Genomic DNA, 15,447 nt, shown 5'->3' with positions numbered 1-15,447 from the left:
TTCACTTTAATGTCCCCGTAGGTTTTTTTCGTCATTAGCTGGAGGTTTTTTTTGCGTGTTTTGAGGGCTCTAAAGTTCCTGGCGCATACTAAAACATCGATACTTTCTCTTCGAGTCAGCTCACCTGTCAGTCATGGCGATCTGCTCCAACATGGCCGACCCCGTGTTGGCTTTCCAGTTCCCGGAGATGGAAGTTCTCCTTTAAATCGAACATAAAACATAACAAGAAATGAATTAACAAGAGCTCAAAAATAAGACAACCACATTCACATGACCTCTGCCCTTTCACACCGGTGTTAGTCTAGTATTAATGTCTATAACCTGTGAGGTGGCTCAGCTGGTAGAGTTTCATAACATGCACGTTGATCCCATAGACCACATGTGTCAAACTCAAGGCCCACGAGCCAAATGTGGCCCTCCACGTCATTATATGTGGCCCGACAAGGTAAAATTTAAAGGTACGACTGTCTTAAAATGTCGTTTTATCAGGGGATATTCAGTTATACAGCCATGTTTTTTACATCAATGGAAATGCATAAGCAATATTTGTAATTTGAATAAGTAATAAATACAGTAACAGTTATTGAACAAATAAAAACAAAAAAGGAGCTACATTTATTTTACATTACATCTGGCCCTTTGAGAGCGACCATTTTACTGATGTGTTTGACCCCCCTGCCATAGACCACAGCGTTCGGCTCCAGTCAAATGAAGCTCATCGAGGCTAGCAGTTATAGCGGCTAATTTGGAGCTAATTTCCATGTTTGGAATTCTGACCGCAAGTATCATAGCAACCAAAGAGCCAATCCAAAGCGAGGCTGTGGAAGGTAACGCCCCTTCACACCCGCACCGCTGGTTTAACAGGGAACGAGCGCTTAGCAACGCTGTCAATCAAACCTGTTGCTAACGCTAGCGGGAGTGACCTCTGGGAAAGAAGGCGTCTCATTTGTCTGTTATTAATGTTCAGATCTTGATTTACAGACACAGTAGTGAAATAAAAACTCCAGGATCACGTAGAGGGTTAATACGAACATTTAAGACCAAAATGACGAGTCTGAGAGCAGCAGGTACAGAAAAAGTCCAGTTTTTCAATAGAAAGTGAATTGGAGCCAGAGTTGATGAAGCCGGAAGCGCGCAAATGCTCACTTCCTATTTGTAATGCGGTGGTAAATTAGCAAAAACAGGTGTAAATCCAGGTAAATCCAAAGTAATTTAATGAAAAGGGGTTTTAATAGAAGATATACAGGTATTTCCTTATGTTTTTCAATGGTTAAAAATATAGATGCATTTATTCTGACTCCGCCCCCAGGACTTTGGAAGCATTATTTAAAAAAAAAGGTATAACTACGGTATGTCCACGTTACGCTACAAACAAAACCAAACCCCAAACAGCACAGACTCACATGTACGCCTTGTAGTTGTTCCCGATCTTCTGAATGCGGATGTCGTACTTGGACTGGACAAAAGGCTCGGAGGTGGCGTACGTCCCGGCCAAAGCCACGACGCTGGTGATGTCTTGGAAGTCCTGCTGGTTCTCCACTTTGATCTGAGCCCAAAACACGTCACGTTAGAGGAATAACGAGCAGAGCCGTGGGACCTGACACCTAACGGAGCCTGGATGGAAACAGGCCCAGAGGAGCGTTTTTACGGCCTCACCTCGTACAAGCGTGTTTTTTTTAAGTGTCGGTGGGTGCACTGGAGTATTGACCTTCTTCAGCCCCGCCCACTTTTCCATAAACGCAGCTAAACCGTGCTTTTTTTTTTTTGTTCCTTTCGATAAAGACTTTGGGAAACATTTTGATGATAAAACATAGTATAAAGTCAGTTGGTTTGTGTGAAATGTTCAGTGTTTATGTGCAACCAGGGCCAGTCCAGCCTATAATCAGACTGAGCAGCTGCTTGGGGCCCCCGAGGCCACCAGAGGGCCCCCAAGAGCCCATACTACTATAATTACACTGAAAATACTATAATACATCAAGTTTTATTGGATACAGGTCTTGTATGTTTGAGGCAGCCTAAATATTCTTCGAAAACACATGTCAAAGTCAAGGTCCGCGGGCAAAATGTGGTCCTCAACATCATTTTATGTGGCCCTCGACAGGGTAAATTATGTTATTTTATCAGGAAACACATAATTAACAAGTTAAAAAAGTAAAAAATTACATTTGTTTTGTCTGCCGATGCTCGATACTAACCGATACCAGGGCAGCGAATCAAACTATAATTAATTTTCTTAAGATTCAAACAGGATAAGATAAAAATGAAATGTATTATTTAAAGTCATTACAGAATCGACCAAAATGTGATATCGGCTGAACTGATATCTTGGAAGCTGATACTCGATCCACCAAAATGTTCAATATCCCTCAAAATTATAGCCCGAGGTGCAATATTTCCATGGAAAGAAGCAGGACGAGCCAGGTTTGTGGAGATGCAAGCCCGCTCACAGTAAGGACGCACGTTTTTCCTTCTTTTTAGTGCGATAAACCCAACCAAAATGAAACAAAAACCCAAACACATGCGTTTATTTTAGTCTATTTTGGGGTTAAAAAGTTACATTCTGTCGCTTTAAGGCCTAGTAATAAAGTATTTAGAAGTGAAACTATACGCAGAGATTTGTTTTTTAAAAGTGTGACTGATGTGATCGTGATCCACAGAGTCTCGGTAAACGCCATTTATAAATACTGCATAATTAAAATACTGCCATTCATAAAAAACATGTGAACCATCTTCAACTTTCCTACATGTTTAGGATCGTCCGCCATTACAGAACCACAAACTTGAGTCTTTTTACCGCAGACAGACCTCGCGCAGTTTGATAATCACATATAACCGGACGCCGTTGGTTCTTAAAACACATTTTCTCACACGTAGAAGTATTTTTTTATGACTTCATGGACTGAAATAGCCTCCTCCAGCTCCGAGCGCTCGTTACAGGGAGATAGTAGCGAAGGAGCGATGGGGTGTGCGCTGACAGAACATGGGAAACAGATCTGGAGACAGGCCCATTCGTCTATATGTGCTGCCCGTGACGGTTTATCAGCCGTCACTATCCCCCACGTTAAACGACCGGAGACGGGATCTGGGTCATTACACGGCTCTAAGTGCTGGGAAAACATCGAAACTGACACGACCGAGAGACTGATTCTGCAGTTTTGAGTCCTTTTGAACGTTTAAACGAGTATTACGCAAATGTAGATGTAGAGAAGACCCGGAGCATGTCCCGCTGGAGGAGCTGGAGGATGCGTCTGGGGTGAGGGAAGTCTGGGAGTCCCTGCTTGGACTGCTGCCCCGGATAAGCGGAAGAAAGTGGATGGATGGATGACAAATTGGGTTGTGTATTTGCTCGAGGACTGCACGTAGAAAGAAGTTTGTTGCTAAATCTGACGCTGTTGTCCTTGTTTTAAATAAATAAATAAAATAAGTACAGTGGTCCCTCGTTTATCGCGGGGGTCACGTTCTAAAAATAACCCGAAATAGGCGAAATCTGCGAAGTATCAGCTTTATTTTTTACATTATTCTCTATGTTTTTGTCTGTAAAACCCCTCACCACACACTTTATACACTTTTCTCACACAGGCGTTAACATTTTCTCACATTTCTCTCTCGTTTAAACTCTCTCAAAGTTCAAACCTTCGTCGGCGTCTTTGTCGGTGCAGAACGTTTCATCGACATTGTGGGTTTTGTCGGGGGGAAAACAAATCGCAAACGTACAGCACTTCAGAGTCACACTGAGATCCAACGTTTATGTAAATTTGTCTGAACACATTCTGTACTGGACAGGAGACACGGCACGGAGGAGACTGATGGACAATGGTCTACAGTCCAACAGCCAATCAGGACGCACGACACAATACACGTTCATACACTGGAAAATAGCATGCAAAATTGCGCAAAAAACAAAAACAAAAAAAACAATCTGTGAAAGGTGAACCACGATGGGACAACTGTAATTTTCTTTCCAGAGCTAAATATAGAATTTAGAAATATGTTTAAATCCCTACACCTGATTTAAGCCCCGCCCTCTTAAACTGCAACAGGTAACTAGGATTTTTTCCACTTCTGAGTTCCGACCTCAGAGGGTTCCAGCTGAATGAACTCGTGCACACTGCCTGGCCAAAAAAAAGTTGCCACCAAAAAAAAACAAAAAACCTCACACACGCTAATATTTTGTTGTTCCGTCTTTAGCTTTGATCACGTCGCACATTCGCTGTGACGTTTCGATTTCGCTTCTGCAACGTCACAAGATTTACTTCCATCCAGTGTTGCATTAATTGACGAAGGTTTGAACTTTGAGAGAGTTTAAACACGAGAGAAATGTGAGAAAATGTTAACGCCCGTGTGAGAAAAGTGTATAAAGTGTGTGGTGAGGGGTTTTACAGACAAAAACATAGAGAATAATGGAAAAAATAAAAACGATACATCACGGATTTCGCCTATTGCGGGTTATTTTGAGAACGTGACCCCCGCGCGATGAACGAGGGACCACTGTAGACCGATATAAACAACATGCTAATGCTAAAGGCTAGTTCGACAGCAGAGGATTGTGGGATTGACCCCGTGTCACCTGTTCATGTTGTTAAAGAGCTGGTTCACTTCTCACATCACAACATCAGCTCCTTCGCTCACTCTGATGTTCAACCGTGAAAAACAACACACTGTAAATGGGATGTTTCCATATGGTTCTCAACATCTTGGATTGATTTAAACTGCCTGTCCCTCGCAATTGCTTCCAGATGGTTCTCACCCAGGAAAATGCATTTAAAATATGAATACGCTGAATGAAGTAAAAGGCAAAGTCCAGCGCTGGCCTTTAAATGTTGATTATTATTAAGAGTGGCTCGGTTGGTAGAGCGTCAGAAGGTCGGCGGTGCGATTCCAGCTCCTACACATGAACGCTGTCTTTGTGTCCTCGGGCAAGACACTTAACTCACCTCACCCCAGTGTCTCTGCGCATTGGTGTGTGTAAAGTACCGTAAATTTCGGACTATAAGCCGCGACTTTTCCCCCCACGCTTTGAACCCCGCGGCCGATACAACAGTGCGGCTTATTTATAGAATTTTACTGATAACGGACACCGGGGGGCGCTCTCTGGCTGTGAACGTAAAAGTGAGACAGACGTGGGGAAAGATTATGCTCTGAAGAATCCGCTAGTTTTGATTTTGAACGGTCATTTTGCGCATCATGGAAAACGCACAAAGAAATGGATATGATGCAGTTTTTAAGATAAAGAAGGAAATAGAGCCACTGCGCGTAAGTTTGACCATTAAAGGAGGAAATAGAGCCACTGCGCATAAGTTTGATCATTAAAGAAGGAAATAGAGCCACTGCGCGTAAGTTTGACCATTAAAGGAGGAAATAGAGCCACTGCGCATAAGTTTGATCATTAAAGAAGGAAATAGAGCCACTGCGCGTGAGTTTGACCATTAAAGAAGGAATTGTTGGTGCCCCCTATAGACGGCTGCGCATCACACTAACGAGTGAGTGAAGCGGATTTTTTGAAAATTTGTACCAAAATGACGACGCGATGCTGCCGAATCCTAAGAGTATCACCGATTTAAAAAATTAAACTGGAGAGCAGAGTGCGTAGGTCACAGGTGGAGGTGAAAACCTGGATTGAGCGACAAAATGGCATCTTGAAAATAAACAACTAAAGATTAAACTAAAACATGAATCACTTCGAGAGAGTCAATGAGAAGAAACAACAATAACATGGGTCTGTTTAATTAAATTACAGTCGTCCGTCGCTATATCGCGGTTCACCTTTCGCGGTCTCGCTGTTTCGCGCATTGTGTCCTGTGTCCTGATTGGCTGTTGGACTGTAGACCATTGTGTCGTGCGTCCTGATTGGCTGTTGGACTGTAGACCATTGTGTCGTGCGTCCTGATTGGCTGTTGGACTGTAGACCATTGTCCATCAGTCTCCTCCGTGCCGTGTCTCCTGTCCAGTACAGAATGTGTTCAGACAAATTTACATAAACGTTGGATCTCAGTGTGACTCTGAAGTGCTGTACGTTTGCAATTTGTTTTCTCCCCGACAAAACCCACAATGTCGACGAAACGTTCTGCACCGACAAAGACGCCTACGAAGGTTTGAACTTTGAGAGAGTTTAAACGAGAGAGAAATGTGAGAAAATGTTAACGCCCGTGTGAGAAAAGTGTATAAAGTGTGTGGTGAGGGGTTTTACAGACAAAAACATAGAGAATAACGTCAAAAATAAAGCTGATACTTCACCGATTTCACTTATTGTGGGTTATTTTTAGAACGTAACCCCCGAGATAAACGTTTTACCTTGCTGTGAATGCACAAAAATATGCATCGTACAAAAATAAACCACAGAACAGTTGGTAAATGTGCGACACTTAACAACAGAACCAAACCCAGTCCCACAGTGCGCACACATTTAGAAACGTGTCATTCTGAAAGCCTCACGTTTAATTTCATGATGTGACAATGAGCCGATGCCATTTACTGAGGTTTTTTTGGGGGGAAAGTCTTGTGAGGTCTGCAGTTTTGAAGACAAACCAATTGAACTAAATGAATTACAAACTGGGTGGAACAAAGAAACCCAAATGTGTCTTTAAAAATGACACAATCCAGTGTAAATACGGAGCCTAAATGAGCGAGCGCGGGCCAATAAAAGTGCGTTTACAGATGGGTGGGTGGCTTTGATGTGGAGCGTGGCTGGATAAACACAGATATGACTTTGAAGGGAGATGAAACTATTACAGCGACAGGGTAAACACGAGCTGAAGTCAGGGCTGAAACGGACTCATTACTGCGGAAAATGGGACTTCGGCGTGACTCAGGGACGGGCTGAGAGGACGAGGGGCCATATCGTTTAGACGCATTCGCTCGAAACGACGGACACCTTGGAAATTTAAACTGATAGAGGTGGGAAGAGGAGGGATAAACAAGGTCGAAGACAGGACGAAACCAGGACTAAACCAGGTCTAAACCAGGTCTAAACCAGGACTAAACCAGGTCTAAACCAGGACTAAACCAGGTCTAAACCAAGAGTAAACCAGGTCTAAACCAGGACAAAACCAGGAGTAAACCAGGTCTAAACCAGGTCTAAACCAGGTCTAAACCAGGTCTAAACCAGGACGAAACCAGGAGTAAACCAGGTCTAAACCAGGACTAAACCAGGTCTAAACCAGGTCTAAACCAGGACGAAACCAGGAGTAAACCAGGTCTAAACCAGGACTAAACCAGGACTAAACCAGGACTAAACCAGGTCTAAACCAGGACTAAACCAGGTCTAAACCAGGTCTAAACCAGGTCTAAACCAGGTCTAAACCAGGACTAAACCAGGTCTAAAACAGGTCTAAACCAGGTCTAAACCAGGACTAAACCAGGTCTAAACCAGGTCTAAACCAGGTCTAAACCAGGTCTAAACCAGGACTAAACCAGGTCTAAACCAGGTCTAAACCAGGTCTAAACCAGGACTAAACCAGGTCTAAACCAGGTCTAAACCAGGACTAAACCAGGTCTAAACCAGGTCTAAACCAGGACTAAACCAGGTCTAAACCAGGTCTAAACCAGGTCTAAACCAGGTCTAAACCAGGTCTAAACCAGGACTAAACCAGGTCTAAACCAGGACTAAACCAGGACTAAACCAGAACTAAACTAGGTCTAAACCAGGAGTAAACCAGGTCTAAACCAGGACGAAACCAGGACGAAACCAGGACTAAACCAGGACTAAACCAGAACTAAACTAGGTCTAAACCAGGAGTAAACCAGGTCTAAACCAAGACTAAACCAGGTCTAAACCAGGACTAAACCAGGTCTAAACCAGGTCTAAACCAGGTCTAAACCAGGACGAAACCAGGACGAAACCAGGACGAAACCAGGACGAAACCAAGACTAAACCAGGTCTAAACCAGGACTAAACCAGGTCTAAACCAGGTCTAAACCAGGTCTAAACCAGGACTAATCCAGGAGTAAACCAAGACTAAACCAGGTCTAAACCAAGACTAAACCAGGTCTAAACCAGGACTAACCCAGGTCTAAACCAGGTCTAAACCAGGTCTAAACCAGGTCTAAACCAGGACGAAACCAGGACGAAACCAGGACTAAACCAGGTCTAAACCAGGACAAAACCAGGACTAAACCAGGACTAAACCAGGTCTAAACCAGGACTAAACCAGGACTAAACCAGGTCTAAACCAGGTCTAAACCAAGACTAAACCAGGTCTAAACCAGGTCTAAACCAGGTCTAAACCAGGACTAATCCAGGAGTAAACCAAGACTAAACCAGGTCTAAACCAAGACTAAACCAGGTCTAAACCAGGACTAACCCAGGTCTAAACCAGGTCTAAACCAGGTCTAAACCAGGACGAAACCAGGACGAAACCAGGACTAAACCAGGTCTAAACCAGGACAAAACCAGGACTAACCTAGGTCTAAACCAGGTCTAAACCAGGACGAAACCAGGACGAAACCAGGACTAAACCAGGTCTAAACCAGGTCTAAACCAGGACTAACCCAGGTCTAAACCAGGTCTAAACCAGGTCTAAACCAGGACGAAACCAGGACGAAACCAAGACTAAACCAGGTCTAAACCAAGACTAAACCAGGTCTAAACCAAGACTAAACCAGGTCTAAACCAGGACTAACCCAGGTCTAAACCAGGTCTAAACCAGGTCTAAACCAGGTCTAAACCAGGACGAAACCAGGACGAAACCAGGACTAAACCAGGTCTAAACCAGGACAAAACCAGGACTAAACCAGGACTAAACCAGGTCTAAACCAGGACTAAACCAGGACTAAACCAGGTCTAAACCAGGTCTAAACCAAGACTAAACCAGGTCTAAACCAGGTCTAAACCAGGTCTAAACCAGGACTAATCCAGGAGTAAACCAAGACTAAACCAGGTCTAAACCAAGACTAAACCAGGTCTAAACCAGGACTAACCCAGGTCTAAACCAGGTCTAAACCAGGTCTAAACCAGGACGAAACCAGGACGAAACCAGGACTAAACCAGGTCTAAACCAGGACAAAACCAGGACTAAACCAGGACTAAACCAGGACTAAACCAGGACTAAACCAGGTCTAAACCAGGACTAAACCAGGTCTAAACCAGGACTAAACCAGGTCTAAACCAGGACTAAACCAGGTCTAAATAGAGCCACTGCACGTGAGCTCGACATCAATGAATCCAACTCGGTCGATGTAAAAAGACGACAAAAGGAAATAAAAGCAGAGGCCTGTGTTGGTGCAGCTTTATTTCCTAAACCTGCAGGTGTGTTCATCTCGTGTTGTTGTCATGTTGGTGCCAATTTTCAGGCACAGTTTAAAAAAAGCGTGTCCGTGCACCGTCTTTCTGTGTAAATATCTCACGTTACAATATGAAAACCTGCAGCTTATATTCAGGTGCGGCTTATATATGGACAAGACTGATTTTCTTTTCAAATTTAGCTGGTGCGGCTTAAATTCAGGTGCGCTCTGTAGTCCCAAACTTACGGTATTTTTTTAAAAATTATATATATTTATAATTTGGATCTTATTTTCAATCTGATTTCAGACTAATGTACTGATACCAAATGTATTTATTTATTTATTTATTTAATTTTGGTTAGTAGGCTGTATTTTATTAAAGATTGTGCATTTTAGGACGTCAAAATCTCCTGCAACTCTTCATTTCCATCACTGTCCTGTGTTTGTCAAGTGCAGAGGTGGAAATTAAGTTGATCTGAGTTATAAGAGAAACAAATTGAACTTTAACGTAACTTGTTTTTCAGACACAATCAACATTTTTTTCAAGTGGCCCAATTTTCAGCCTATTTAATAAAGAAATCCCCAAGTTCTGCTGTGAGTGAGTTATTTTTTGGGGTCATAAATTACCCCAGGACGACACAAGGGTTAAACGTATTTAAAGATCGGGCTGTTCTAACGCAGAGAAAGACCGTTCCAGAGTCTGGGACCAGCTACAGCAAAAAGCCTGGTCCATTTGAGTTTTTAGCCAGGACCTTAGAACATCCAAAATCATCTGGTCTCAAAGTTCTAAGAAGAAGAAGAAGAAGAAGAAGAAGAAGCTCAGAGAGATGGGGAGGAGCCAACCCATGGAGACATTTAAAAAACATCATCAGACACTTAAAGTCGGTTAAATTAAGGCGATTTCTGCCCTGGTTGGTTCATTCTTGGCTGTTTTTTAGCTGGTTTCACACTGAGTCCGATTATGTCACAAACTGAATCCCGAGTCTGACTGAGCGTGTTGTGTTTTCACAGTCGAGTGTGACAGATGTTACTGAATGAGTGTCTGTATTTAAGCCGTGAGCTCATAAAACCTGTGACGCACCGATGATGAGCAAGACACTGCAGTTCAAACAGCCAAACGTGCCAATTCCCATCGTTTTTTGAATGATTCTCGCATTTGAAAACGAGAGATATTGTATTTTTTTTCTATTATATCTGTGTTTATGATGCACACGGGGACGTTGTCATTTGAAGTTCACACGTTCACGGACCAGCTAGCGTCGATATTCGGATTTCGCAACAGTCCTACATTTTCACCATCCTGGAACCCATGAATACGCAATTTTTTTTTACTGAAGTACATTTATTTCTGTTTGTTTTTACACCACAGTTAGTAAAGAATTGTGAGCTGTCTTGAAAATTGTACAAAAGGAGGAAGACGGTCAGTTTCCTGCTCGTGAAAACCAAACACAGTGTATCCAACAGTACAGACACAAACATGCCTCTTTCTAGACGCAGACGCCTCCTCTGGTGAAGTATTTATTTTATTTCTGTTGTGTTTAACGTGCTGTTGTTCCCGCAGCTCCGTGTCCGCTGCTTCGTCTTTAAATATTTATTAATTTTAGCATGAATCTGCAAAAAAACCTCATCGAGATAAAGCTGGACAGGAAGTAGTGACGCTAACAGCTCAGTTGGGGGCGCTGTTGTGACCCGTGCGACCAACTAAACGCTAAACTATAAGGATTCTACGCCGCCGTGACGTCTCACCAACTCAACTTATTGCTAAATTCCTGCGGTTTGAATCCGTCTCGTGCGAAATTCATTGATACTTACCCGAGGATCCAATAACAGTCTGTAAACCATCAATCTTCTCGTAAACGGGGCAAACGTCTCAGCGAAACCATCCGTCTTAAACACTTTTACCATATTTCAAAACGTATGTGGGCGAATCGCTGCGGTTTGAGTGCGTCACATGTGAAGTTCATTGACTGGAAAATGGCAGGTTTGTGGCGTACACAAACACGGCAGCTCTGCAGACGTGCGCGCCGCTTCTCGACGTCCCGCGAGCTCCTAAAGGGTCAAACCGGGTCACGCTCTACAACGACCTGCTGATACCTCCACCCCCCTCCCCCCGCTGAGACTTATGGGAAAGCCTACACAAAGCTGGGTCTAACAGGAAGTCATGCATGAGACGTGAGGAAACTATGATATTTTATTGTATTTTAGTGAAACTTCTGATTGTCTCCTGTAAGTTTCAAACGGTCACACACACGAGCATGTTTTTATACAGCGTTTTTTCCACGTTAAAGTCACTTAAAAGCGCTTTACATCAAGAAAACACTCACTTATTCATACGCCAGTGTACACAGACACTAGGGACATGTGGGTAAAGTGTTTCGCCCAAGGACATAACAACAGGGAGGTTAGGATTGACCCACAAACCTGTAGAACCTGATGGCTCTACGACTGAGTGAGGTTTGAACCAGCAACCTTTTGGATCAGAGGATTAACACCGACTGAGCTAATCGCTTCTAAAATAAAAAAAGAAAAAAAGAAAAATAAGAAAAGATGAACGATGAGTTGTCACGATGAGCACTGGCTTAGAATGGATCAGACCCAAAGCGAACAAAGAGAACAAAGAGAACAACAGACCTAGCCAAGACTGTTTTTTTCTATGAATCAGACCTGGACGACTGACGGAAACTGAAATCTACGAATAAAACATTAACTTTTCTGTGTTTTATTGAGCCCAAACGAGAGTAAACTATAGAAATACGGGTCTAAAGTTTAAGCGTACGGTCAGAAGAAGAGTAGCTATACTTTATGAGCGATGTACGAAACAAACTGGGGACTTTTTTCTGTTTTTAATGATGATTTTCTTTTATCTGAATCTTTTTCTGAACTCACTTTGCCCATTCCAGCGTGTGCGTGTCCCATCTTGACCACGACGGGGTACGAGCCGCCCGGGACCTGCAGCAGAAGAAGAAGAGGAAGAAGAAGAAGAAGAAAAGATCAGTGTTAAACATGGTACGACCCCGACCACATCACCACCAAGAGAGACAAGAATACACAACCGAGTCAAAAACCACAAAGTCAAGTGTTGTTTTTATTTTTTTTAGATCTGATTTGATACTGATACTTGGGTTTAGTGTACTCGCCGATACTGTTCGATACTGTTCGATACCGGTAAGTACACTCTTTTCTTTTCTTTGTCTTTATTTATAATCATTTTTTCATGGACGCCCTGTTTAAAATACAATACAAACAGAAAAACAAACTAGTATACAAGTCCATTTAAAACATTAAAAACAGGAACAAGTGTGTCTTTAAGTCCATTTAAAACATTAAAAACAGGAACAGGTGTGTCTTTAAGTCCATATGAAACATTAAAAACAGGAACAGGTGTGTCTTTAAGTCCACATAAAACATTAAAAACAGGAACAGGTGTGTCTTTAAGTCCATATAAAACATTAAAAACAGGAACAGGTGTGTCTTTAAGTCCACATAAAACATTAAAAACAGGAATAGGTGTGTCTTTAAGTCCATATGAAACATTAAAAACAGGAACAGGTGTGTCTTTAAGTCCACATGAAACATTAAAAACAGGAACAGGTGTGTCTTTAAGTCCATATGAAACATTAAAAACCGGAACAGGTGTGTCTTTAAGTCCACATAAAACACTAAAAACAGGAACAGGTGTGTCTTTAAGTCCATATAAAACATTAAAAACAGGAACAGGTGTGTCTTTAAGTCCACATAAAACATTAAAAACAGGAACAGGTGTGTCTTTAAGTCCACATAAAACATTAAAAACAGGAACAGGTGTGTCTTTAAGTCCACATGAAACATTAAAAACAGGAACAGGTGTGTCTGTAAGTCCATATGAAACATTAAAAACAGGAACAGGTGTGTCTTTAAGTCCATATGAAACATTAAAAACAGGAACAGGTGTGTCTGTAAGTCCATATGAAACATTAAAAACAGGAACAGGTGTGTCTTTAAGTCCACATAAAACATTAAAAACAGGAACAGGTGTGTCTTTAAGTCCACATAAAACATTAAAAACAGGAACAGGTGTGTCTTTAAGTCCACATAAAACATTAAAAACAGGAACAGGTGTGTCTTTAAGTCCATATGAAACATTAAAAACAGGAACAGGTGTGTCTTTAAGTCCATATGAAACATTAAAAACAGGAACAGGTGTGTCTGTAAGTCCATATGAAACATTAAAAACAGGAACAGGTGTGTCTTTAAGTCCACATAAAACATTAAAAACAGGAACAGGTGTGTCTTTAAGTCCATATGAAACATTAAAAACAGGAACAGGTGTGTCTTTAAGTCCACATAAAACATTAAAAACAGGAGACGGTGTGTGTAAAAGTCCGTTTTCAGATGATTAAATTCCGATTGTGGCTCCAAAGTCTCCAGTTTTGCTTTTCCTTGGAGTGTTTTCCATTTTTCTGAGGTAAAACGTTTCAGTTTTGTTGCGACCTGCACCGCTGGTTTAGCAGGTCAATCAAACCTGTCGCTAACGCTACAAGGAGCGACCTCAGGGAAAGAAGGACCGGATTTGTCTGTTTTTAATGTTCATATTTTGATTTACAGACACAAGAGTGAAATAAAAACCCCAGGATCATGTCGAGGGTTAATATGAACATTTAAGAACAAAATGAGTCTGACAGCAGCAGAGACAGAGAGAGGACACAGATAAAAAATAAATAAATAAACTCAAAATAACAAACAACTCAAAATAACTAAAATAAAAAAATAAAAATAATAATAATCAAAAAATAAACAAACAAAAAATATATATATAATAAAAATAACAAAAAAAACTCAAAATAACAATAAATAAATAAATAACTCAATAATAATAATAATAATAATAATAAAATTAAATTAAAAAAAAGTAAAAATAAACTCAAAAATTTACCCTAGGATCATGTAGAGGGTTAATACAAACATTAAAGACCAAAATGACGAGTCTGACAGAAGTCACAGAGAGAGGACACACAGTTTTTCAATAGAAACTGAATTGGAGCCAGAATCAATGGAGCCGGAAGTGCAGCACATGATCACTTCCTATTTGGAACGCGGCAGCTAGCAGGTTAGCTACATCCATTTATATAAACAGTCTATGGTTTCAATAGACCATTTTGGAGTCGCTATTGAATTTGACCTATGACCTCCAACTGCTCCAACAGAGCATAAGACACATTTTAGTCGAAATTGATTTGACAAAATCCGAGACCAAGAACAGACAAAGTTATAATAATAACAATAAAAGTATATGTTTTAATAGTTTAAGTCGCACCTTTGGACAAACTATGAAAAAAAAAGTGCATTATGGTCCGGAAAATACAGAATAATCAATAGATAGTCTCAGAAAATATTGCGCAACAACAAATAAGGAACTGATCTATGACTAACAAAATGGCAGCCGCTGTAACGAGGGAGTTTCAGAGCGTGTTACTAAAATTAGACCGTAGAAAATAAACTGGAAAACACTTTGTAAACCGCCCAAAAGGATAGCCCATTTCCTCCGCTCATGCCCAGCGAGCACACAGCGTCCCGCCAGCCCCGGCCCGGTTCGATAGGTGGAGCAGATTAAAAACACCCAAAACCTTCTGGGAAAAGTCCGCCGGGACGGTCAAGCCCCGCAGACCACAAACACGCGTTACACTGTGAGCTAGCGCCGAGCAGAGGAGGAGAAACGTCAACAGATGACTTCAAACCGGCCCATGTACGCCCTGATAAATACAATGAGAGGGTTTATGGGCCGATGATCCAATAAGGGACTTTTCCAGCTTTTAAATCCAAACAAGCTGTGACTCTATAGGAACGTACGAGTCTAAAACCAAAGACAAACTGTGCGCCGATGTTCAATTTCACTCTGCAATATTATAATTCTCACGAAACAGGGGCTTTTTTTAGGGCTATATTGGGAATCGATGAAAAGCCAAGAACACGGTCACTAAATCAACGCACAAACGGGTGAATCGTCGTGTTTATTAAGATATTTAGCGCCGTTTTAGTCAGGATTTCTGCTTTAAAGGTGCTAAGTTACGCAGATCTGACTCGTGAGGTTTAAGTCGTGTTATATTATTGTTAACGCATCAAAAACAGACCTGGAGTTGTGTTTTGTTTCATTCACACATGTTTGAGTCACACTTTATTATCAGTCTGTTACATCTCCAAAGCTCAAAACACGACGTTCCACCTTGTGATGTCATCAAGTGGTAGTTTTAC

The 15,447-nt window shown here is 41.6% G+C and overlaps 1 protein-coding gene across 1 annotated transcript in view; it reads right to left on the bottom strand.

Annotated features, from left to right (window-relative positions):
• The window catches only part of LOC117379552 (synapsin-3-like), a 181,484-nt gene that overhangs the window by 20,395 nt on the left and 145,642 nt on the right, over nt 1-15,447 (bottom strand). The window contains 3 exon segments of the mRNA XM_055225586.1: nt 125-199; nt 1,404-1,546; nt 12,106-12,168. Of these exon segments, the coding sequence (XP_055081561.1) occupies nt 125-199; nt 1,404-1,546; nt 12,106-12,168 (281 nt within the window).

Source organism: Periophthalmus magnuspinnatus, chromosome 12 (assembly GCF_009829125.3).
Source record: "Periophthalmus magnuspinnatus isolate fPerMag1 chromosome 12, fPerMag1.2.pri, whole genome shotgun sequence".
Classification (NCBI taxonomy): Eukaryota; Metazoa; Chordata; class Actinopteri; order Gobiiformes; family Gobiidae; genus Periophthalmus; species Periophthalmus magnuspinnatus.
This window is presented reverse-complemented; position numbering and strand designations above follow the sequence as displayed.